The sequence below is a fragment of the Leptodactylus fuscus genome, chromosome 2 (assembly GCF_031893055.1).
Source record: "Leptodactylus fuscus isolate aLepFus1 chromosome 2, aLepFus1.hap2, whole genome shotgun sequence".
Taxonomy (NCBI): Eukaryota; Metazoa; Chordata; class Amphibia; order Anura; family Leptodactylidae; genus Leptodactylus; species Leptodactylus fuscus.
This window is the reverse complement of record NC_134266.1, coordinates 180,921,115-180,947,313: the sequence shown is the minus strand read 5'-3', so window position 1 is coordinate 180,947,313 and position 26,199 is coordinate 180,921,115. Positions and strand designations below refer to the sequence as shown.

General features: G+C 38.5%; 1 protein-coding gene across 2 annotated transcripts in view; it reads right to left on the bottom strand.

The window, feature by feature from the left end:
• The window catches only part of TUBGCP3 (tubulin gamma complex component 3), a 59,269-nt gene that overhangs the window by 11,721 nt on the left and 21,349 nt on the right, over positions 1 to 26,199 (bottom strand). Inside the window, exons 8-17 of one of the 2 annotated variants that reach the window (XM_075265235.1) lie at positions 25,489 to 25,614; positions 25,148 to 25,216; positions 21,570 to 21,702; positions 21,299 to 21,465; positions 14,281 to 14,391; positions 12,193 to 12,301; positions 10,377 to 10,566; positions 7,223 to 7,358; positions 4,613 to 4,681; positions 2,031 to 2,166 (exon numbers count right to left, since the gene is read on the bottom strand). In XM_075265235.1, the coding sequence (XP_075121336.1) occupies positions 2,031 to 2,166; positions 4,613 to 4,681; positions 7,223 to 7,358; positions 10,377 to 10,566; positions 12,193 to 12,301; positions 14,281 to 14,391; positions 21,299 to 21,465; positions 21,570 to 21,702; positions 25,148 to 25,216; positions 25,489 to 25,614 (1,246 nt within the window). The remainder of the gene's footprint in view (positions 1 to 2,030; positions 2,167 to 4,612; positions 4,682 to 7,222; positions 7,359 to 10,376; positions 10,567 to 12,192; positions 12,302 to 14,280; positions 14,392 to 21,298; positions 21,466 to 21,569; positions 21,703 to 25,147; positions 25,217 to 25,488; positions 25,615 to 26,199) is intronic. The other variant, XM_075265237.1, reaches the window with a different exon arrangement.

The following is a 26,199-nucleotide window of genomic DNA, read 5'->3' as shown; positions in this document are numbered from 1 at the left end:
TCACTGGCAGAGTAAACTGCGCAGGCGTCGGAGGTGACGCAGGAGGAAGACGACAGAGAAGGGGAGGATCCAGCAGAAGATAGAGGCATAGCAGGATCATGTTCTCAAGCAGAAGTACCGGTAAAAACCGGTATTTATAAGGAACGGCGTGACGGAGATCACATCTAAAAGGTAAGAGACGAATAGCCTTTCTAAAGGCTATTCCGACGTCTTATCCACAAAAAAAGAGGTTTTAATGGTAGAATTCCTTTAATACATTACTACAGAAAAACTGCTTTGTTTGGCTGCTGAGATTATTTACTTCTTTGTTTACATTGCGTTTCCATAACCATGGACCTGGGGATGATCTTATCGCTCTTCCCAGGACAAGTAGCTCTCTGCTCTCAGGAGGGAGGGGGAGCTGAGTGCTCAGATGAGCTTACATTTCTGAGTTGTTTATCTCCCTCTTCCAGTTATCAGGTCGGCGTATTGAATTTTGCAGATAAGGGCTGAGACAGGGAGTCTGTTACCTCTGTATGTAACACAGACCTAAAACTGAGTTTATTGCAAGCTGACTCTTGGCCCTGTAGCATGTAAATTTGGGATTCTAATCACCTATTAAACCCTGCTACATCAGCATCATATTGTGCATCTTCCAGTGATACTGTGCTAATTTATTTACAACCATCCTTCATTACTGACTACAAATATGTACTGCTATGAAGAGAGCTAGCAGAGCAAGTGAAACCCCGCCCACCAATTTACAGAGAAAACCGGGAAGTGAACAGTGCAGGAGATATGCAGACTGCCATTAAAAGCACCAGTCTTCAGAAATCTCCCCAATAATGTATTATCAGTAGAGATGAGCGAGTACTGTTCGGATCAGCCGATCCAAATAGCACGCTCCATAGAAATGAATGGATGCACCAGGTACTTTCGCTTTGACGGCGGCCAGCCGCGTGCCGGCTACATCCATTCATTTCTATGCGAGCGTGCTGTTCGGATCGGCTGATCTGAACAGTACTCGCTCATCTCTAATTATCAGGAGTTACAGTTAAATTGAAATTAAGGTTTGTGTTGTATATGTAAAAGTGTAGAGTTGAAAAACTATGCAATATAGATCAACCATGAAAGCACAAAGCTGAAAAGTTCAGGCGCTAATATTTTTCTATATAGTGATGTTAGTTATTATAGGTAGAACCGAACATGCTTCAGCGAATATAAAGGCATTTTCCTAATCTGATATCTGTAGTGTATCTATAGGATATGCTGTAAATGGACTCCCAGCTAACACCCTCGCTTCCCTCCAGTCCACCTTAAACTGTGCTCCTCGCTTAATTCACCTCACCCCCCGTTCTTCATCGGCGGTTCCCCTCTGCCAATCCCTTCATTGGCTATCTATTGCCAAGTGAATAGAATTAAAGCTCCGCTCCCCACACAACCGCCTCCAAGATTTCTCCCGTGCATCCCCCATACTCTGGAACTAGAGACAAAACATAAGACTGACCCCCACAATCATAAGCTTCAAGAAGGCCCTGAAGATTCACCTATTCAGGAAGGCCTAGAACCCCCAATAACACTACTGTCACCACATCACCATATGAACAGTCTCCCCCAGCACCTTCTGTCTCAATCCCTCTTCCTGTACCAGTCGGTCATTGTATCATATCTGTTTGTATATTTTGTGTACTGTGTGTAAACCTTCAAATGTAAAGCACCATGGAATTAATGGTGGTATATAAATAAAAAAATGATAATGAAAAAATAATAATAATGGTAGGTGGAGACCCCACTTTCAAGATTGTCTTTTACTAAATTACTGAGAGAAAAAAAATAAAAATACATGACAAAACCTGACCAACAAAAGCCGGATCAAAAAAATTGTGGTAAGCTGTGTTTACCACATGACCAGCACAAAATGCACACTTTGTTTTGCAGAGTGGTAAGTTCAATGTCCGGATTTTATTTCTATTTCACAATAAATATAAAGAAAAACAAATGTTTCTCCAGCAAATATGACATTTTTTACATGCAAGGCTTCTGTAACATACCTGGCATACTTTTCAGTAATTTTGCATTGCACATATGCCCTTTCCAAATGTCTGTAAGGATGTATTCCATCCTCTTTGCACGCCATAGAAAGTTGAACACTCTGAGATAATGACTCATACACTCTCTGGTAAATACCTGGATTTATATAGAAAGGTAGAGGGAATTACTTGAAGTGCACCACCAAAAACCAATATTCAATCACATATTTTTATATATGGAAAAGCAAATCTACGTTACCAAAAAAGAAGATTACAACTAGAAACATAATGTTTGTATATGTTTTATCAACCACATTTTGCAGTGCTCCGGATGGCAACCAAATGGTCACCAATGCTGCAAAGTGCATATGGGGCTATGGCTATTTTAGTCATGCATGCCACCCATCTGCCCAAGATGGTTTCAATTAGAGCATAATACCCTTCCTCTAAATTCACTTAGAAGATTGGGACAAGAGCGAGGAGAGATTATATGGTGTAGAGACCCATCAAAAGAATCTGCCTTATCACTGGCAAATGGTCTCTACCAATTTTATAAAAATGACCTAACTGTAGGGAACTTCTTAGGAAATAACACAGAATTTCTGGAGGTTCTAGAAATTGGGCAAGTAATGGTCATCTGGGTCTGCTGCTCGAGACATAAACTGGCTAAAACTGACCGGAGTCAGACAGATTTAAAAGATCACATTCAGAAAGGATTGTATTTCTACTCTCCAAGAATTTTTTGGAAGTCTCACCAGGACGATACACAGAGGCTAACATAAAGAAACATATATGTATCTTGCGGATACAGTCAGAAATGTATAATATACACAAGCAATTTAATTCACCATAAAAATGTAGCAGACACTCCTTAAATGTACATACAAATTAGATCAGACCTCAGTACAAACACTCTTAAGTAAAAAGATACCACTTGCTCCTTGAACAAAGTGATATAATGCGTTCATTAAGTAAAATACAGATTTTATGTGATAAAACGCTTTTGAACAATAAACCAGCTATTTTCTAATCAAATCTAATGAATCCTTCATCATATTTTATTTTAAATAGTACAAATATGATAGTACTTAAATGCATTTTACGGTGCCTTGCAAATTATGTCAAATTAGTTGATAGTCTATGAATAATGGAACACAATGAATGAACTATTTCATTAAGGACATGCTTAAATCTGAAAGGGAACAAATGAATTATTAAATATATAAGAAACGGTTTCAATAAAAGGCATTTATCTGCATATTACACATTTAGAAATAGTGAGACTTACTGGAGGACCTGCAGATGCCAAGTGATGGCTTTAATGAGAAGTTCCAGATTATTGTACATAGAAAAGGAATTGAGCCAAAGAAAGAACATCCTTTGCATACAATGCCTTGTGTAAACATTCAGGATAATATTGTGAATTTACTAATCTGGACTATTAAAGCATTTTTGCTATTCCTATCATATCATGTATTGGGATTATCAAACTTCACTAAAAATTGTGAAATATTTTATATTCTAAAACTGGCTCTAATTTCCTCCCTTTATGACACTTAAAGGGCACCAGTCACAAGTCAGGCATGACATAAGATGCGCCACCAAATGACCCATTTAAGACATATCTTAGATACATAAGAGATGACATGCAATGAGAGAGACATGTTGAAATCTCTAATCTTAAACTTCAATTGGTTTCTGCAAGAAAAGGAGATTATACAACTCTCAATCCCTTCACTTCGTACACAAATTTTCAGGTAGAATAAGAGAAACGGCTCAAATACAGTTTGAAAAGTTGCAGAAAAGTTGCTCCAGCTAGCATTGCTTAGGGACAACGAACGTTTACCAAGGCAGACAGGTCAAGGAAATAAGACCTGTTTAACCCCAACCTGCTGAATTTTGTGTGTTTCTTTTACTTTGTTCTTCCTGCCTATTTTTCCATTCACAGAGCTGTAAGAAGGCTTATTTTTCATGGGACAAATTTTACTTTATAATGGCACCATATACTAATCTGTGCAATGAACTGGGAAGCTTGAGAAAAAAAATTCATAATGGGGTGGAATTAGAAAACACGCAATTGTGCCATTTTCTTATGGGTTTTGTTTTTATGGTGTTCTCACACTCACAAAGCTGGTCTACTAAAGACTCAGTCTCACTCCAATAAACATGCATTGTTACTTCTGCTTATATACGAACCACTATGTGAAACAAAGGAGCAGAGATGTCAGTGCTTCAGTGAGGAGCATATAACTTCACAATAAAACAGTCAGTCGGACACCGGTGGTTTGCTTTTAAAACTCATTCAAATTAATGGGTTTTAAAGCTGATTGCCAGGTAGCCGTTGCCTGTCCAGTTTTCGCCAGGACTGAGGACAGAAACCCGGAGGAATGGCACAGCGCGGACATGGGCACAAGTGAAAATGCTCCCTTATTGACGTGTTTCTCTAATGCACTTGTGATAACTTATCTCATTCCTTGCTACAATCTCATAAGTGTACTGCAACCATTACTATTCATGTACACACTACAATGCAGCATCTGTAAGCAGAGAGAGCTGTTTATTTGGGACAGAATAGAGTTTATTTTTTTATTTTTTAAACTTACTGTGGCAATTGGTCCATCCACATGATAATCTAAACTAAATACATCCCATCCAGTATCTCCAGGTGAAACCTAACATGAATGAAACATAAGATCTGTGTTACAAACTTGGTTACAGGGATGAAAAAAAATATGTAAAACAATGGTAGATTTGCTGTTCTCCCCTACCAAGAGTAAAAAAAAAAAAAAAAAAAAAAAAAAAGTAAGCTACTTACCCCTGAACCGTACAAAAATAGACTACAACAGGTCATGCCAAAATCAGGCATAAAGATTTATCATGCATGCCCCTCCTGCCCCAGACAAACTCTAGACTTTTCTCTTGCATATATGGGCCTTTAACCAGTTCCGCTAAAACCTGTGGGATCAGTCACCTTCTTTCTTGTGCATTGAGGCCTTTAAAGAGATCCTATCATTAAAATCCCGTTTTTAGCTAAATCCACATCAGAATAGCCTTGAGAAAGACTATTCTTCTCCTTCCTTTAGATGTCTTCTCCATGCTGCCGTTTGGTATGTATCCCCAGTTTCTTCATTATGGTAATGAGTTTTGTGAGAAAACTCCCTAACGCCGCTTTCTTCTTGTTCTCGGCCACTGCCTCTTCTCTCCTGTTCAGCCACAGGAAAATGGCCAACTGCGCATGTCCATCGACCATTTTCCTATGGCCTCTCCCGTTCGGTCAAGTGGCAGAGGTGGAGAACAAGTAGAAGGCAGCGCTGAAGAGTTTTCACTCTTTGAGCGTTGGGGACCACCCCCAGTGCTGTGAGAAAACTCATTACCATAATGAAAAACTGGGAATATATACCGAACGGCAGCATGGAGAAGAATAGCCTTTCCTAAGGCTATTCTGACGTGGGTTTAGCGAAAAAAGGGATTCTAATGATAGAATCCCTTTAACCAACAAATGACATGTACTCCAAAACAAACTTTCAACAAGTTGCTTATTGTCGGCTTGCTTCAAATTATTAACTTATTAAAATAAACCCATAGCGCCTAAAAATTTATTAGAAAGACATTACAAGTAGGAGATACAAAAATGATAAAAATTCTGAAATAAAAGCGAGCTATAAATGTTCAAGATCTATGCAGAGCACAAATGCATCAAACATTATTAATTATGAAAGTGAAAAGCTTCTGTGTTTCAGATTTGTGCTATCATTCACTGCGAATCAATTCCTGCCATCAAGTTACACATGAAATTATTAAAATGCTAGATGGCAAAAATATTCAAAAAGCAGAGCTTTTGTAAAGTGCTGTTTTTGTATAACACAAAGCACATTTTCTGCTATTAATTCCACCAAAACAGAATTTAAAAAAATAAAAAATTTGCTCAAAAAGCGATGAACTGGAGTGGCCAATTAGATAGTAGGGAGGAAAATTACAAACAAAAAAAAATATGTCTGACAAAAGACATAGTATAAACAATATGCACTATAAGCACAGGGGGGAAACTGATTGGTCTTATGACATATTTCAGTCTCCTTTTTGTTAAAGGCGCGTCTGAGTTATTAGCTTGCAGGCACTCTCAATAACAAGAGAGTTTTATTTTAAAGAGGAGACCTTGATTCTTATTTTGATTTTTACAGTGTGGATGAATGCAATAAATAATGTCTTCTTATTTCTCGTAAATGGCCCCATTTGAATCATCAAAAGAAAATTGAGGTTATTATGTGCTCTGTCTAGCAGCACTTTAGTTGCCAGCTCTAAGGATGTTTGTTTATTACTTTATATTGGCAAGGGAGGTACTACTGAATTAAACACTATAAATGTTTTAGGATGCAGGCATTTGTATGCAATTGCCTAGGTATTGGTCTAGTGCATTTTCACAGAGTAAAATACAAGAAAATTACATATAATACATGGGTATTCTGCATGACACACAGCCAATTATACACCAAAAAACATCCTATTTCTGTTAGTTTAATAAATACTTACCTTGCTGCAAGTTTAGAACAAATCAATCCACCATGGTGGTGCCGTATCACTGATATTTGTACAAATTTAGCTTTGAAATTCAATGACACCCTTCTATGCATAATGTACATTATAAACTGAACAAATAGGTTGCTTTACCGAAGGAAGATTTATGTTTTAATAGAAATATTGCTGTTGTCGGTTTGAAAATAAGACAGTCGCCATTTATGCCTGAAATTATGCCCATTTATATCAAATAGAGCATAAAGCACATGTGCCCCCCAAAAATCAAGAAATCAACAAGGATCGTCATATCTTTCTGGCCAAGTTTTTTTGGGCGACGACCAGCTATCACAAGTTGTCGCATAACCTACCTATAGTCTTGAAAAAGAAATTAGCTGTAACTATTTGCATAGTGAAGCTGCACTGAAGTGTCTGTCATAGAAGGGTGTACATAACCTGACTAGCCATTCTGGAATCAAGGAATTTGGTTTACAATCTCTGTTCAGAGATCCGATGTCAAATGTCATCTAGTTTTCTCAGATGAGGTAAAATTGAATTATGGAAGCAAAAAAATGCTTTACAGCACAACAAAAACTAAAACTGGCAAACTTCAGGAGAATTTTCGTAATGGGGGATACGTTATACAGGTGGGAAATATTTGCACTTCATAATTCATGTTGCATTTTAAAAGTATACATTACCTCTAGAAGCCTGACGTCCAAGCGTTTGAGAATCTCGGGATTGTCAAACTGAGCATTGGTTGCTCTCACTGCAGTTTCAAGTATCCCTGTAAGATTGTGTTGGTACAATGTTGTTGCTGGATGAACAAGCTCTGGTCTAGAGGAAAATAAATAAATATGTTCCAACTTAGAGCTAAACAACAAGGTGAGAAAGTCAGCATTTCCGCAAAAAACTGCGACATTAGGATTTTATGAAGTTTTTCCCCCTTTATTTTTTTTTACCATTTATGAAACAAGAAAATAACGCCACTGGAAAAAAAAATCTGTCCTGCAAAAAGCAAGTCCTCATACAGTTAAAGTATAGTGCAAAGGTTTTAGGCAGGCATGGGGAAAAATGCTGCAAAGTAATAATGCTTTCTAAAAAGTTATTTAAAAGAGAAAGCTAAATCAAATTCACATTTTGTGCAAGCACCCTCTTCCTAGAAGAATTGATGCTGTTTTGATGTCACACTTTCTCATAGATTTTGAAGGAGATTAGCAGATCTACAGATCTTCCGCAAATGTAGGCTTGCTTAAATCCTTCTCGTCTTTCATGTAATCCCAGATTTGATGTTGAGATCAGGGCTTTGTGGAAGACATACCATCACTTTCACTACTACTTGCTCTCCTTTTCACTAAAGATAGCTAATGTTGTTGTCTGTGTTTTTGGGTCCCTGGACTTGTTGCCGAAGAAATTTGGAGCCAAACATCTTCTTGATAATACAAACTACCTTCTGTAGAAAAAGAACCAAGAAATGGCCAATGCTGAGGTACATGCAGTGGTAAGCCAAGGAAACTTAGTACAGCATATGAAAGACATATCATGCTTACTTCCTTTTGAAAATGGACAATGTCCAGCAGTACCCTCAACTCTGATCTGGCACAAACCACTGAGGCTCACGTACACCTATTTACTGTTCAGAGAAGTCTAACCAAAACTCGTCTTCATGGAAAAATTGCAGTAAAACCTTTCAATGTGGAAACAAGTCTAAGCAACTCAACTATGGGCAAAAATACACTACCTATGGTGCAGAAAAATGTCAGCAGGTGGAGAGCTGAAGAATGGTACAATAATGAGTGTCTGCAGACAACAGTGAAACATGGTGGAGATTCATTGCATGTTTGGGACCCCAAGAACAACAACTCCAAACATACAGCCAATGTCATTAAGAACTATCTTCAGCATAAAGAAGAGCAAAGAATCCTGGAAGAGATGATATGATCCCCCACAGAGCCCTGATCTGAACATAGTCTGTCTAGGAATACAAGAAGAGACAGAAGGATTTTGAGCAAGCTTACATCTACAATAGATCTGTCATTAGTTCTACAAGATGCTTGGAACAATGTCCCTATCAACTTCCTTCAAAAACTGCGTGCAAGTGTTCCTAAAAGAATTGATACTGTTTAGAAAGCAAAGGGTGTTTGATGTGATTTAGATTTCTCGTTTGTTCAATCATTTAGTAACTTAGTTTTTCAATTGATAAAATGCAAACACTTCTATTTTTGATAGGACTCTTACTTTGCAGCATTTTTTTTTTCCACAGTACTGTTTCTCAATGGAAAAGTAAAAATACATTATGGATTTTGGAAGGAAGGCAATAAAAACAAAACCCACGAGCAGAGAGATGAAAAACACTTTAAAATTCACTGCTACAGAACAGACTGTTTTCTTGTTTTGGTTGGTACCAATGCGTAAAATTGAAATCACCAGCATAAATAAATGTTGGCATGAAAAAAAAAGACACTTAGTCATCTATTAAAATAAGAAGTGATCAAAATATCAAATTGTGGAAGTAATTTAAAGCTATAAAAAAATAATTTTACAAATTAAAACTTGCACTTCTACTTATTTATCATAAGATATCACATAAAAAAGATGTTTTATTGGCCTGTTAACTATATAACCACATTTTTTCTCTATACATGTTTGAATATTGTTGTATCCCTTTAAGCTACAGGACTCCATCAATACATGCGACAAGACAAATATGAATTATTTCTGCACTATTTAGTAGAATCTTTGTCTGTTGGATATTGATCAAATTAAGTAATTAAGAGTACCGTATATACTCGAGTATAAGCCGACTTTTTCAGCACAGTTTTTATGCTGAAAAAGCCCCCCTCAGCTTTCCTCAAGTCAGGGTCCATGGAGCACGGAGACCTGCAAGGACCTGCATAAATTAAACGAAGGGGGAGGTCCTTTAATGCTTCTGTAATGATATATGACACTCCCCCTTCTCTAGCACTGTAGCACTAAAGGACCTCCCCTTCGTATAATTTATGCAGGTCCTTGCAGGTCTCTGTGCTCCATGGAGAGAGAGGAAAGCCCGGGAGGTGACAGGTCCCTGCTCCTGTGTCTGCATCGAGGAGAAGAAGCTACAGCAAAGTGAAAGTAAAACACAAAGGTACACACTGGGATTACAATTCCTATTAATGTCAGGCATTTGGGGTTATTAATTTAGTTTCAGTAACTCCATGTGCCTCACAATAATAGCAGTTAACCTCATCATGTCCCTCATACTAACCCCTGTATGCCCCATATAAGGGTTACTAATATGTGAGACACATGAGGGTACTAATAAAAGGACCTTAATTATGAAGATACCTAATTATTACCTCCATGTATGCCACATATCAGGGGGTTAATGTGAGGGACTTGATGGTGACATGATGGGGTTAACTGCTATTACTATGAGGCACATGGAGTTACTAAACTGTAATGCACATGACCAGACTTTTTATCTGCAATGGAGGATTTCCCCCCCCCAGGCTTCCACTCAAGTCAATAAGTTTTCCCAGTGATTTGTGGTAAAATTAGGGGCCTCGGCTTATATTCGGGTCGGCTTATATTCAAGTATATACGGTCAGTTCTATTAATGAGTTATGAATATTAGATGACATCATCAAGCAATCACATTGCACTGTATTTTAACTTTCCTTTTTGGTAATTATCTGGAATATATCTGACTTCATCCACACACAAAAAAAAAAAAAAAAACGATACATTTCATTAGTCATGGACCCTTTTGTATCCAACACTGAAATATCATGATTTGTCAATAGGTAGAAAAAAAAAATAACTGCTATGTGAGTAGAGAAAAATTTTACAATGCAAATTTTTATACATATAACTTACTTTAGCAAATCCATCAAATGTCGTATAAAATCTCCCTGTCCCAGCAGGAGATAGCGTCTCATGGCCTGTAAGTGCTCAAGCAGATTGTAGTTCTTGTTAAGGACATCCAGCAGGTATTTACTAGTTTCAAAATACGCAGCATCAATTTTAGTCTGGAATGCATTTTCCAAATCTGTGAATAAGTCTGCCGCTAAAGTAAAATACATTAAAATTAATTACTACAAAACCTTTTGTAAATACAATACTTACAATTGGAAAAGAGTTGTCAGAGTCCAGCTGCTACAAATAAACTGATCGTATAATTCATGACTTTTGTAAATATCAATTGTACAAATTTATATATAAATCTAAAATGTATTTATATATATTTAATGGGTTTTTCCACAAACATATTTCAATTTGTAAACAATTAAAAGTTAAACATTTTTGCAAATCAAAATAATGAAAAATTTTGCATAACTGTAAAAGATTTTCTCTACTCATTAATGCTGAGATCTTCTATGTTCTGGTACTTTTCAGAAATCCAGTCATGATTTTTACTTACTTATACTTGCAAAAATGTTAAACTTTAAAAGGGGTGGTCCCATCTCAAAAATCCCATCTATACTGGTAGCTTATATAAATTGAAAAGTTTTTCTAAACAAACTGCTTTAGCAATTCTGCTTTGTTTTCCTGCTATGTGATCTTATTCCTCCCATTGTTTAAACATCATTTCCATAACACCAAACCTGTGTGATATGACAGGACAGAAGACATCACTCACTGCTCTTTGGGTGGGGGATGAGCTCTGTCATGTACACTGCAGCTGAGAGGAAAATCAGGACAGGTAACTGCAGTTTGCTGATAAAGCCCTGTCTGTTATCTCTCTATGTAAACACACAGATAACACTGAATCCTTCTCTAGAAGCATGTGCATGCTATGTTTTCAGTATTTACATTAGATTTCTAATAATCATAATAAGTATTGTGATACTTCAGTGTCCTGCTCAGAAAGCTAGGGGAAGGTGCCTTTGACCGTTTCATAAGTAATATAGGAAATGAGAAAAAGATAGCAGGCAAAGCTACTGAAACACGTTTATGTTCATGGGAAACCCCTTTAATGTATATAAAAACTCTAGTTAACAGAATCATGGAATTCAAGTTTTACTACCTGAAACTGATGTATGTCGGGACTTAAAGGGGCTCTATCATCAGGAAAAGTCATGTTTACTAACCACATCCTTGCATAGCTTTTAGAAAGGCTATTCCACACCTACGTTTAGTATGTAAATTGCCTCGGCGGTTTTTGAATAAGTCTATTTTTATTCATATGCTAATTAGAATGGGTGCATGATACATTGTGCACCCTCTTTGCTATTGTTTCCTATGGCTGTATACAGCACAGGCTGCTAATGATGATGAAGAGTCAGCTTCCTGTTTGCACACACACATAGGAGATAATAGGAGAGACGAGTGCTGCTGGGAACTAAAGGCTATGCAAGGATGTGATTAGTTAAAAATGACTTTTCCTTTAAAGGGGCTCTATCATAGGGAAAAGTTATTTTTAACTAAATACATACGTGCATAGCCTTTACAAAGGTTATTCCACACATACTTTTTGTATGTAAATCCCCTCAGTAGTTTTTGAATGAGACCGTTTTATTCACATGCTAATTAGCCTAATGGTAACACTATGCATTTAGGCTGGGTTTACACATTCTACATGGTAATGTGGCATCTACCACATCGCACCAGCAAAGTGTGAACTCTACTCAATAAACGTATGAAAAGTTAGTGAACTGAACAATACAATTTCTGAGAACCTACTCTGACTTACCATCTTTGGGGGACTCCACTGTTTCAGTTACTGCCATCATCTTAGCAGTAGGAGTTTGATCATGGCATACCTGATGTAAAAAATTGATGGATTTCCCAATCAAAAGAACCTGAAAAAGTGAGATATAATAAATGTCTCAACAAGCTGTATTGGACTTTTTATGCAGAAAATGAAAATCTGAATAAGGGGGTGGTCCTCTCAAAGAGATGGCGGAAGATTTATTAAAACAGTTTTAGTAAGTACAGCCGCTCCTGAAAAATTAAAGCTCCATTGCCATTGGTTGCTTTAACGCTTTTAATAAATCTCTTTCACTCTGGGTGTGACTTGCGCCTTACCAGGCACAGGCAAGCAATATACCATTCCTTTCAAGTGTTTTTTCTTACGCTTTCTGATTTTCTTGCTGGTCTTTCGGTTCCTTCTTCCTTAGGTCATCCATATATCCTCCTGCTGTGCCTTCTTCATGGTTTCCATATACACTCTTTCTATGCTCCCCTTCCCACTCCCCATCCTTTTTACGCTTTTTTTTACTCTATTAGGGAACTTCATTCATGGTGTTTGCCCTGAATACATTGAGGAGTTATTGTGAAACTTTGTCTAAGTTTTCCCTGTTCTAACAATTATCCTGTATTATACTCTGCCTTTTCTATCCAACACTTTCTATCCTGACACACATGCATCTCTCCGGTTAACTTTGTTGCAATTGCTGTCTATATTTATTTTAGGACTACTGCTGTGTGCTATTCATTATACCTACTGATCAATTATGTATTATAGGCAACATAATGCAGGTGCCATATGCAATACATGGAATACAACTTACTACACACTATAATTATTGACAATAACTATTATCAGCCTTGTGTTGTTTATATGCCATATGATTGCCATGGTAATATATCATCTGATTTTCATGTTACGGATTCCTACATTTTACTTTGTAGGTCTATTACATTATTCCTTGCCACAGTGGCTTGCTTCAAAACGAATCGCCCTCTCAGTTTCTGTATGAATGTACCCTACTCTCTCCCCCGCCCCACTTTCCCACCCTTCTTAGTGCAACGCGAGTGATAATAAAATAAGTAAACTCATTTGGAAACCATTTTTAGAACTGTCAATCTTTTCCTGCGTATCTGAAGTAATTGGAGGAGTCCGGCCAGTCCTCCTTGGAATTGTGCAAACATTATCTACTTAAAGCACCATGGAATTAATGGTGCTATATAAATAACAATAATAATAATAATAATAAAAAAATAATAATAATAATAATAATAATAATAATAATAATACTTAGTGTGCTGCCTAGCCAGTCCTCCTTGCTAGGTTTAATAAATCAGTGTTTTAAATATCTAAGACTTTTTCAAAAAGCCCTCTCTAACAGCCCCCTCTACTCGAGTATAAGCCGACCCGAATATAAGCCGAGGCCTCTAATTTTACCACAAAAACTGGGAATACTTATTGACTCGAGTATAAGCCGAAGTAAAATGCAGCGGCTACTGGAAAATTTCAAAAATTAAAATGGTCAGAGTTTTTGGGTGCAGTAGTTGCTGGGTGCTGGGGAAGGGGAGGGGGTGTTTTGGGTGTCTGTCTGCCCCTTCCCTGAGCTTGAAGACTGGGTTTTTTTTCCCCCACTTGGAATTCAGTCTGGCTGAATATAGGGTATCTGCGGTTCTCCTATTAACCCCTTCCTGACAGAACAGGAGCACTGCAGATACCCTATATTCAGTAGACCGGGCACTGTCAGACACAAGGATACTTAATGTGTATGTGTTTCACAGTCATTTTCTACTTTTATATGTATTGTAGGGAAAAGAGTGATTTAGAACATTTATTTTATTTTTTATTATATTTATTTTTTTTAACGCTTCTTTTTTTTTTTCTCTTCACTATTTTATGGGAAATTCTATACATTACTATTGCAGCTGCAGCACCACTCCTATTCAGAACAACATAACAGCCCTGTCCACTACATAGCAGTGGTTCCAGTGAATTGCAGCACCAGTGAAATAGCAATACATATACTTATATGTATAATTAAAATAAGCTGAAATATTTCTAGCATAGCCAATTATCAAAATAAGTCAATTTTACCTTTCGAGACTGATCCATAGTAATGAAAGATGGAATCATAGACTTCCTTAGAGTGTATTTGTCATGCCAAAGTCTGTCTGTTTTCACTGTTGGATCTGAAGCTACAAAAAACTGAACACAATCCATAGTTAATACACAGTCAATTCCTTAACATGAAAGTGCAACAGGATAAAAAAAAAAAAACCTAAATTAATTTTTGTTTCACATAAACCTCATAGATTATTACATTTCCAATAATTATAGGAATAATATATTTTTTATTTTTACCCAGATAACAAAAAGTGGTTAAAATACTGCTGCTAATATTATTATGACTATAATAATCATCATCATCTGCTCCAATATTTACTTGTACCTGGCTCTTGAAATCTTTTGCTACATGAACCACCTCTAAAGACCCCCTACAATTTGCGCTGACCATAAAGCAGTAATCTCAAAGACATTTTCAGAAAAACTTGCTGTTCACAGCGGACTCACATTATGACAGTTCTGGAATTTAGACTTTAAGGCACAAGTAAATCTCTGCCTTGATCTGTGACCAAGACTACTATAGATGGGGTGCACATCTGTCACATTCTGGTTATTGAGACACCAATGGTCAGCACCTGGCAGCATTATCGATTTAGTTTCCTCCTTGATGTTCCCCATTTTGATGGACAAAATAACACTGCACGCTGTGTTATTTTGTCTGGCATCGCTGATAGAATCTGTAGTGAAGGTTCCTATTGAACACAAACAAACATGGCAGAACAGATTCTCCACTGTTGTTTATCTTCAGTCAGACCAAGTCAGAAATATGTAGCAAATGGCCAGCACGTCATTGGTTAGCCAGGCTCTCATACGTCATCTTTCAGAGATTTTTCTGCTGCATTTGTAATCAAAAGAAGCCTGTCTTATAGCAATAATAAAGGTAACGTAGCGCAGTGTCCTATCTAGAAATATACACCCTCAACCTATGTCTCTTATTATTACATGTCTAAAGAGGTCTATGTGGCACATTAAAAAATACTAATTTGCATACACAACCTCTGGTAGCAAAAAATAAAATAAAAAATGGAATTCCCATTTCTGTGTGTGTGTGTGTGTGTGTATATATATATATATATATATATATATATATATATATATAAAGAAATTATTTTCAGAGAGCAATTTTCATTTTTAAAGTAACATTTAAAAACACAGAATTCATTACACTCTGGGAACAAAGTATCTGCACCTAGAAATCACAAAGAAACAACCAGAGAGAAAAAAAAATATGGTCCTATCATTAGTGGAGAAAAAAGAACAAAAGCAATCAAGGTTATTATACACTGATGTACTGATGCACTTCCTGCTCAAGGCTGGGAGATTTTCATCATGACATGCAGAAAAATTCAAGAGCAAAGAAAGATAATTGTACTATGATTTCTCATTAATTATTGGGTAAATGCCAAGGACAAGTAAGTAACACGTAAATAGCAGTCATTTTCACATGTTGTTGGCAGCTATTAAATACTAAAAATGGCCTTAATGCTTGACATGACTATGGGAAATCATTTATGCCTGAGCAGATAGTCATCCAAAGCGTACATGCGAGTCAGGATGTTAGTGTTCACATGTCAGAATTTCCATGTGGATTCTGCATCAAAATCAGTGTTACATGTTATGTCCCTGCCACATTGTGGATTCTGGTATTTGTTCTGTAACAAAATCAGTGTTAAAAGGAATTTTCTAACTCCAAATGGATTTTTGATAGCGATGACATAAATACCGTATTTTTCGGACTATAAAAAAAAATTTTGAAGCAAAAAATGGTAAAATAATTAATATATGGGAGTTGTAGTTTTGCAACAGCTGCAAGGCCACATTGACAGGTGACCCTGCAGCTGTACGGGGACGCATAGAGCGTTTTTTTGCGGGGCCAGATGTACTTTTTAATTATACCATTTTGGGGAATGTCTATTGCTTAGATCACCTTTTATTTAAATCAGAGGCAAAACGGTGAAAAAAAACCCCGACGGTTTGGCACTTTTAATTTTAACATTCACCGTACAGGAAAACTATTAGTAAACCGGGCATTTTTGGACAAAGGGATACCTAATGTGTATGTGTTTGACATATGATTTTCTACTTTTATATGTATTCTAGGGAAAGGAGGTGATTTAGAACATTTATTTCATTTTTTATTATATATTTTTAAAGCTTTTTTCTTTTTAACTATTTTATTAGCCCAATACAACTGTATTGCCGTCTATGGGACATTCTGTATACTACTATTACGACTGGTCATGGAGTTTACACTTTGGGGGGAAGGGGCCGACATCCGCTGTAATAGAAAGGCGGATGCCGGGGAGGGTTAGACGCCGGGCCTGTGACATTGCTACGCTCCTGCCCTGCAGGAAGCCAGCAGCGGGCAGGAGCGATGCTGCTATTCCGGGGGGGACGGGGGGACGGAGGAGCGGAATAGCAGCATCGCTCCTGCTGGCTTCCTGCAGGGCAGGAGCGTAGCGATGTCGCAGGCCCCGGCACCTGTGCCGGCGTCTAACCCTCCCCGGCATCCGCCTTTCTATTACAGCAGATGCCGGGTCTGTATTGGCAACCACATTCGGACTATAAGACGCACCCTTCTTTTTTTTCCCCCAAATTTGGGGGGGGGGGGGGGGGGGGAGTGCATCTTACAGTTTGAAAAATACGGTAATAGGAGAATAAAAACTGACAATGTGGGAACTCTCAAAAATAATCTGGATGAAATGGAGGAGGATGAGGAAAAAGCACAAGTATTAAATGCCTTCTTCTCTACAGTGTTTACACAAGAAAATCCATTGGCCAGCAACATGATTAGGGGTAATGTAAACTCTCAATTAAATGTCATCTGCTTAACCCAAGAAGAAGTGCGGCGGCGCCTGCAAAACACTAAAATAGAGAAATGCCCGGTCCAGATGGAATACACCCCCGAGTTATTAGAGAATTAAGCATGGTCATAGATAGACCCTTGTATCTAATATTTAAGGATTCAGTAATGACTGGGTCTGTTCCACAGGATTGGCGAATAGCAAATGTGGTGCCAATTTTCAAAAAGGGATGTAAAAGTGAACCTGGAAACTATAGGCCAGTAAGTTTAACTTCTGTGGTGGGAAAGATATTTGAGGGCTTTCTAAGAGATGCTATCCTGGAGTATCTCAATGTAAATAATCTTATAACACCCAATCAGCATGGGTTTATGAGGAATCGGTCCTGTCAGACTAATCTGATCAGCTTCTATGAGGAGGTAAGTTCAAGACTGGACATGGGTAATGCAGTAGACGTGGTGTACCTGGACTTTTCAAAGACTTTTGATACTGTTCCACATAAACGGTTGGTATGCAAAATGAGAGTGTTGGGAGGGGGATAACATATGCATTTGGGTTAGCAACTGGCTCACTGATAGGAAACAGAGGGTACTTGTTAATGGTAAATATTCAGACTGGGCCACAGTCACCAGTGGGGTGCCGCAAGGGTCAGTATTAGGTCCTCTCTTGTTTAATATCTTTATTAGTGACCTGGTAGAGGGTTTACAAAGCAGGGTGTCTATATTTGCAGATGATACTAAACTTTGTAGGGTAATTAATAATGAGGAGGATAGTAGAATATTACAAGGGGATCTAAGGAAACTGGAAGCATGGACGGAGACTTGGCAAATGAAGTTCAATGTTGACAAATATAAGGTAATGCACTTTGATGTAATAAAATGTATGACTATGTACTTAATAGTAAATTACTGGGTAAGACTGCCAATGAAAAAGACTTAGGGATTTTGGTGGACAGCAAGCTTACCTTTAGTGACCAGTGCCAGGCAGCTGCTGCCAAGGCAAATAAAATTATGGGATGCATCAAAAGAGGTCTAGATTCTCATGACAAGGACTTAGTTATGCCTCTATACAAATCACTGGTACGGCCACACTCAGAATATTGTGCGCAATTTTGGGCCCCGATATACAAGAAAGATATAAGTGAACTTGAAAAAGTGCAAAGACGGGCAACCAAAATGATTAGAGGAATGGGTGGACTGGAGTACAACGATAGATTAACAAACTTGGGGTTATTCAGTTTAGAGAAAAGACGTCTATGGGGAGATCTAATAACAATGTACAAATACGTGAAGGGACAATACAAAGAACTTTCTAAGGATCTTTTTACTCTTTGACCAGTGACAGTGATAAGAGGACATCCAATATGTCTGGAGAAGAGAAGGTTTCACCAGAAACATAGAAGGGGATTCTTCACAGTAAGAACAGCAAGGCTATGAAACTCTCTGCCCCAGGAAGTGGTGATGGCGGATTCATTAAAGGGGCTCTATCAGCAAAATTATGCTAATAGAGCCCCACATATGCGTGAATAGCCTTTAAAAAGGCTATTCAGGCACCGTAATGTTATATTAAATCCTGGTCCCGTTTTTAAATAAAAGCATTAAAACATATATGCTAATCTTACCGAACGTGCACCATGGGCGGGGATGCACAATGTGACGTCAGCTTCGGGCACGCCTGCCTCTTCTGTCTTCTTGTAGTAACGCCCTCTGGTTCCGTTTCTTCCGGCTTCTTCTCTTCAAATCCCACGCCTGCGTAGTAGCGCTTCCCTCCGGAGTGCTACTGCGCAGGCTCACTCGCCATTTTACTTAATGGCAGTTCGCAAGTGAGCCTGCACAGTAGCGCTCCGGAGGGAAGCGCTACTACGCAGGCGCGGGATTTGAAGAGAAGAAGCCGGAAGAAGACACAGAACCAGAGGGCACTGCTACAAGAGGACAGAAGAGGCAGGCGTGCCCGAAGCTGACGTCACATCGTGCATCCCCGCCCATGGTGCACGTTCGGTAAGATTAGCATATATGTTTTAATGCTTTTATTTAAAAACGGGACCGGGGGTTAATATAACATTACGTTGCCTGGATAGCCTTTTTAAAGGCTATTCACGCATATGTGGGGCTCTATTATCATAATTTTGCTGATAGAGCTCCTTTAAACAAGTTCAAAGAGGGCCTGGATGCCTTTCTTGAAGAGAAAAATATAACAGGTTATGGACTCTAGATTTTAAGGACACGCTGATCCAGGGTTTTTATACTGACTGCCAGATTTGGAGTCGGGAAATAATTTTTTCCCCTGAAATAGGGCAATTGGCATGAGCCACATGGTTTTTTTTTTTGCCTTCCCCTGGATCAACACTGTAGGGATTGTAGAAATATAGGTTGGACTTGATGGACTAATGTCCATAATCTATATATATATATATATATATATATATATATAGCTGATGAGCTATCCATATGATTTATGTCATCAGTATTAGCTCTGTGAGGACCGCTGTTCTGTCATCCTCCAGGAACTCCAAGCTGCTGCAGTAATAGGGGCAGAGTTGCAGCCCTGTCCATTAGATAGAGGCACCTCCAGGGAATTTGGGTGCTGCTCTTTATTATTTGAATAGGAGTAACCTGCATGCTCTCCCGATCTCCGCAGCTGGATGGCAGATGACATACCCCACCAGATCAAATACTGATGACCTATTCTGTGAAAAACCTATTTGGGGCAGTAAACCCCCTTCAAGTCCATGCCCTGTGGTTTTCAATAGTAAATCGATATCACATTTTATACTAGTGCACAATTTTAAACTATGGATTTGAAATAGGAATAATTTGCAGGAAAAACCAAAGGATCAGTTTCCGATTTCTACCCTTGGATTCCCATCAGGTTTTTCAAGAAGAATCCACTATCTGAACATAGTGTTATGACTATGTATGTACACCTAAACAAGATAGGAATTAGAATCAATCTATCTATCTGCTGGCCTCAATGACTAAGGCTCACCAGTAAATTTATGAAGAGCTGACTTCCATCACAACAAGGGCAGCATTTTTATGGGTTATATAACTAAAATTACTATTAATAAAGTGCTAACATAATGCATAACACTTTACAAATCAGAGGGTTTGTATACAGACTAAATCAGACATTACAGAAACGTAACTTGTCAAAAAGTTGCAAGAAAATAAATTGTGCTGGCAGAGGTAAATGTGCTTGCTTAGGGGGTGTTCACACCACTGCCGGCGTCTGTGCCAGGGTTACAGTCCTAAACCTCATGTGAAACTGGACAGGGGACGGCTTACCAGCAGTCAGCTTTAACACCCATTCATTTGAATGGGTTTATAAAGGTGACCAACAGTGTCCGTATGCAGCCGCTCCGCCTGGAAACCGGTTTGTTTTATTTTGTTTTGTTTTTTTGTACAGACACAAGGTCCTGCTTGTACAACTTTGTGTCTGTGAGGCTTAGTTCACCCAGGGGCGTACTGGTGGATTTAGGTCCTGACGCGGGAAGCCACGTCAGAATATGGCCAAAATCCGCTTGCCGCAACTTCCGACAGTCGCAGCACTCCGGTCCAGCGTAGGCCCAAATGAATGGGCCTAGTCCGGAGCGTGCTGCCGCGAGCCAGACACCACGGCTATATCAGCCGTGGATTCCGCCTGAAGAAAGGGCAGCTCGCTAGCGGTCTCCATAGACCACCATTGTGAAGGGGCGGATTATGACGTGGATTCTGCGCCATAACCCGCCCCCTTTGTGCCCGTGTGAACGAGCCCTGAAAAAAAAAAAAAAAGGAGGAGCAAAAATATGTGGAGATATAGGGTAGGAATTAGCTACCTGCCACGCACAAAAAGTATGTAAATGTGGTTCCCATCTTAGAGCTGGCAACTGTTGGCATGTCCAGAAAACTGTCCTGATCTAAACCCCACAGAAATTTGAGGCAATGTATAAATTAGACATCCATCAAGTAATATACAATGTTAGCTGGGCAGATTGGTTATCATTGCTGTATTGACGATACACTTTTCTATACTGCAGATACTTTAGTATTTTTATGTTGAATTCAGTTCTAAATTCGACTTCAGCTGATATGTAAACATTTGCATTTAGTGAAATATTTTCTGCAAGCATGCAAAACTGCATTTGCTAGGAAATTTTCAAGAAGTGTCTAGAATTTTGGCCAGCACTGAAAATATCACACACATTTTACCTCATGGTAAGTATCCTCCAACTCTCCATCATATATCCAGCGGTAAAGAAAATTCAAAATGGGGTGAGAAACTAAGCCAAGAATGTGTTGCACCAAGGAGCGCATGTATGGATCGCCAGTTTTAGTGTAAGCATGGACTGCAGATGCCAGCTCTCCTCCTTTTCTTCCTAAAATAATAAAATGACAATGCAATTTCTCTAATGTAAAACAGAACTATTTATATATCATTCAACCGCTGAAGAAGTAGCACTAGGATGCCATTTTGTCTTACCTTGACAGTGATCCACAAGTGCTGCAAGAGTCTTCAACCTAATCTTAGGATCGTAGGTCCATACCAGCAGACGTCTAAGAGTTAGACTAGTTTCAAGCCCTAAATTGACACCCTGGTCATCTTCAACCTGCAACTTTATTTAAAAGAATACATAATTAACCTATTATAGTCGACAAAAATGAAGACATGGTTCAATAGAACTCCTAAATTATCAGGGATCAATACAAAGAAAATGAGAACACAGAGATTCTAACTAAGCATACTGGCCCACAATTGAAGTCAGCGGCACCCTGAGTGTAAAATCGAAGAAGACCTTTCACCACCTCCACTAATTCTAGTTCTCATCTTCTGTGACTTGGCGCTGATTCAGCACACTTGGAATTTTCTCTCTAACCTCCACCATTCCCAAGCAACAAATCCGAATAGTTTTGATGCCTGATGTGCTATTTAGCTCTGTAATATCAGAAGGGCAGTGTCAGGCAGGGGGTGTGATTCAGAGTTCATATCAGAGGCAGCCAGTGTCAGAGTTCAGAATCACACCCCTTGTCTGCTCCTGCCTGACACCGCCCACCTTACAGTACAAAGACTGGATAGGGTATCAGGCACCAAAACTAACAGCATTGATTGCTTAGAAACAGTTGGGGTTAGGTCTGGTTCACATCTGCGTTTGGTACTCCAAACGCAGATGTGTCCTCAAGCGGACTCCCCGAACGGAATACCAAACGCAGATGTGAACCAGATCTTGACTGATCCAGACTTGTTGAAGGTGGTGAAAGGTTCTCATTAAATACCCTCTATGATGAAAGCCACTCCTAAGGATGAATGGAAACACTCCACCAATCACAAAGCTGGAAAGTGAAACACTACGACCCCAGAGAGGGCAGCCCAGCGACATCATCTTTCACGTCATAAAGGCACGACCGCAGAAGCCATTCAGTGGCAGGGGGTGTAATGTTACTATATGAACACGGGACACTGTGTCAATTTGTCCCCTTTGAACAGTGTTGTTCACTGTTCACTGATGCCGAACGAAAGTATAAAGAAGGCAGTAATACTTCTGCATAGATACCTACATTACTATCAATTGCTAAAGCAAACAGCATGGTAGAACCCCATAGTAATGCTGCATAAATGGGAACATATTCCACTGCAATATGATAGTGTTTTATCTACAGGAAAAGTGCTATAAAATTAACAAGAAAGGCACCACATAATAACTATGCCAGACAAAAAAAAAAAAACAACTCACGTGATCACAAATTGTGTAACCCAAGGAAAATATGTACAAAGCAAAGCTGGCCATATAATACAAAGTATTATACCAATGTATATACGGATGTGTAAACAACTAACATATGATCATTATAAATATAAATGAATGAACAATTAACCATGTAATAAAGAAGATTATACCAACATAACAGGGTATATAATATACAGTATCACAAAGTGAATCTAATAGATCTCAAAAACAAAGTAGGAATAATATGTAGAATCCTCATATTGAGCGACACAATGATGAAACCATCAGACCAAATGACTGGACAGATGGCACATAGTGACCCTAGATGCACTGCGCAAAAAGACAAATCAAATGTATTACAAAATCAGGACACAGAGCAGGGCTGGAATAACGTGTAAACCAGAGCCAGGATAAAGGGCCTCTGTTTATGTAATATAAGAATACTGCAGGTATATCTAATAGCACACGCTTTGTTACAAAATACATAGTTTCTGCAGAAGCAAACCATAATGGTTTTCCCCCAACTAGAGGCAGAAACATTATTACAGGGTATAAAGTTAAATAAAGCAAGCAAAATCCAGCTGTTCTTTGAGACCTTCGACCGAACAGTAACTTATAGATCCATTCTTTTCACAGGATGAAAATATTCCCAGTCACCACATCGCTTAGGGGATCTCACAAGTTCAACAGCTTGGAATCTTAGCCCTTTAATGTCACTCCCATGTTTTTTGCAAAAATGTCGCATCTATTTAAAATAATCACACATGGTCTCAGATCCTTCTCCGTAATAGCCTCTTTGTTTTCTCCTACGTAGTTCAGAGGACAAGGACAAGTGATCATGTAGACCAGCCCAGATGGACGGCAAGTCACAAAATCCCTCACCCAATAAGAACTATGTGTCACCACGATGGTAAAATTTTTGCTGGGATATAAAAAAAATAAAAAAAATAACATACACTACAATTACCGTATGTGAACATCCCAACCTCTTTCTTCTCCACCCAGATATCTCTGAACCAATCTATCACAGAAATTTTTGCAGGAAGGAAAAGAATAAGAGCTTCCTTTATAATTCATAATCATTATGAAGCTTTTCCATAACGTTTGGCCTCAGCCTTAAAAGGTTACAACCAAAAAAACACTATGGATTACAAAATAGCATACTTTCCACAGGCATCACTCAGAAAGTGGTGCAAAAGTAAGGCCTGGTTCACATCTGCTTTTAGTATTCCATTTGGGGAGTCCACAGCACTCTACTTTCTTTCTACATGATTCATGTGGACACCGTGTGGAAAACACACAAACCCCATTATAGTCTATGGGTTCTGTGTGGTTTCTTTGCTAACTGATTGTTAACGCGTTCGGTATTCTATCACCAAGAGGACTAATAATAAAAGCAGATGTGAACCAAGTCTTAGAAAACTTTAGGCAAGTACAGTTTATCTGCACATAGTTGCTGTTCCATAGGACACAGTAATCTCTGATTTTGCCATATAGCAGTCTCATTTTGGACTTCTGTTGACGTACACTGTGTTCAGGAGACTAATAAAATATAATTTAAGAATTATAATTTATCTGGGCGCTATTGGTGAATCACTGAAGAGACCAACACACTAAAATGCTGAGGCTGGTGAGAGCTCAGTAAGAAAATGTTGAGAAGCCAAGTAAAATACAACAGAATTTGTTGTTTTTTCTTTAGTCCATACAACATGTTGCAAGGAAACAAAAACAGTTCCACATTTCTGCAGGAATACATTATTTTATAAACAATCATATGATCCATAAACTTGAACCTTTAAAGATGACCTTTCACCATTTTTCCCAAAGGCAGTTCTATATACTGCCGGAAAGCTGACAGTGCGCTGAGTTCAGCGCACTGTCGGCTTTCCCGATCTGTGCCCGGTGTGAAGAGCTTACGGTCCGGTACCGTAGCTCTTCTATGGTCAGAAGGGAGTTTCTGACCATTAGCCAGGAACGTCCTTCTGCCTCGCGGCGCCTATCATGCTGTAGTGTGGAGCGGGGAGGAACGCCCCCTCCCTCTGTTCACACAGCTCGTCCATAGACGAGCATTATCAGGAGAGGGAGGGGGCGTTCCTCCCCGCTCCACAGTACAGCGCGATAGGCGCGGAGAGGCAGAAGGACGTTCCTGGCTAACAGTCAGAAACTCCCTTCTGACCATAGAAGATCGGGAAAGCCGACAGTGCGCTGAACTCAGCGCACTGTCAGCTTTCCGGCAGTATATAGAACTGCCTTTGGGAAAAATGGTGAAAGGTCCTCTTTAAAGCAGTGTTTGTTAGCACTATGCCATTTTATATCTTTTGTTTCTATATAATACCTGTGAATGGAGAACAGAGAGAAGACGGTAATATTCCTTTAGCTCCTGATGCAAAGCAGCACAAAAACTCTGTTGAAAGATGCAAAGCATAATATTAATACTGTTTACTGACAGAACAGTGTTCAACAAAAACAGGCTTTTTTCAGTCTATGGCCACAATGTCACAGATACCTGCTAAATAGCAGACCAAAGAAAGAGTTTTTGTTTGTTTTTTTTAATATAATATCTATATAAAAAAAATAAACCATCCTAACTCAAGTGTGTCCTAATGTTTCTAGTATCGCACCATCATAAACAGTTATAACCAAAATACAAGAATAGAATACTAAATTTTATCATACCTGTCCAACAAGTCCAAACGCTCTATCTAAACTCCTCTGATCTGTATACTTTCTTACTTTATTATGAAGCCATCCTAGCTCTGCAAGTCTCCCAGTAGTATCTTTTAAAGATTTAGACAGAGCAACCTGAGAGGAAGAACATTAGATGTAAAGATTATACTATATATACATAAATATATATATATATATATATATACATATACACACACACACACACATACTAGTAGTTGAGACCTTCACAATATAATGGAATGAAATGCCCAGAAACAAATGAAAACTCACTTCCTACAATAGAAATTAGAAGGGAAAAAAAATCTGCTCCTGAATCCTATTGAAATGAATGTGAGAGATAGGATGCGTTTATTCAGGCAGATTTTAAAGCGGATATCTCCAGCTAAAAAAAAACTCAGTGTGAACATAACATAAAAACTATTTATCTGCATAATTAAATGGCTTCCACGCACGTGGATTTTCCTCAATTTTCATATTAAAAAAGTGAACATTTTAGCACATTAGACAAGAAATTCTCAAACTCTTTCATGCGACAAGGTTCCTTACACTGTAGATATAAAATTCTCCTCCTAATAAAACTACATAAAAGCAATCGTTATACATAAGAATCCATCCCAGATCCCAGTGTCAACATTATGTAGCATTTAGTACCAAAGTATTTGGCTAAAACTATGCTGGCACCTAAAATAAATGCCAGCT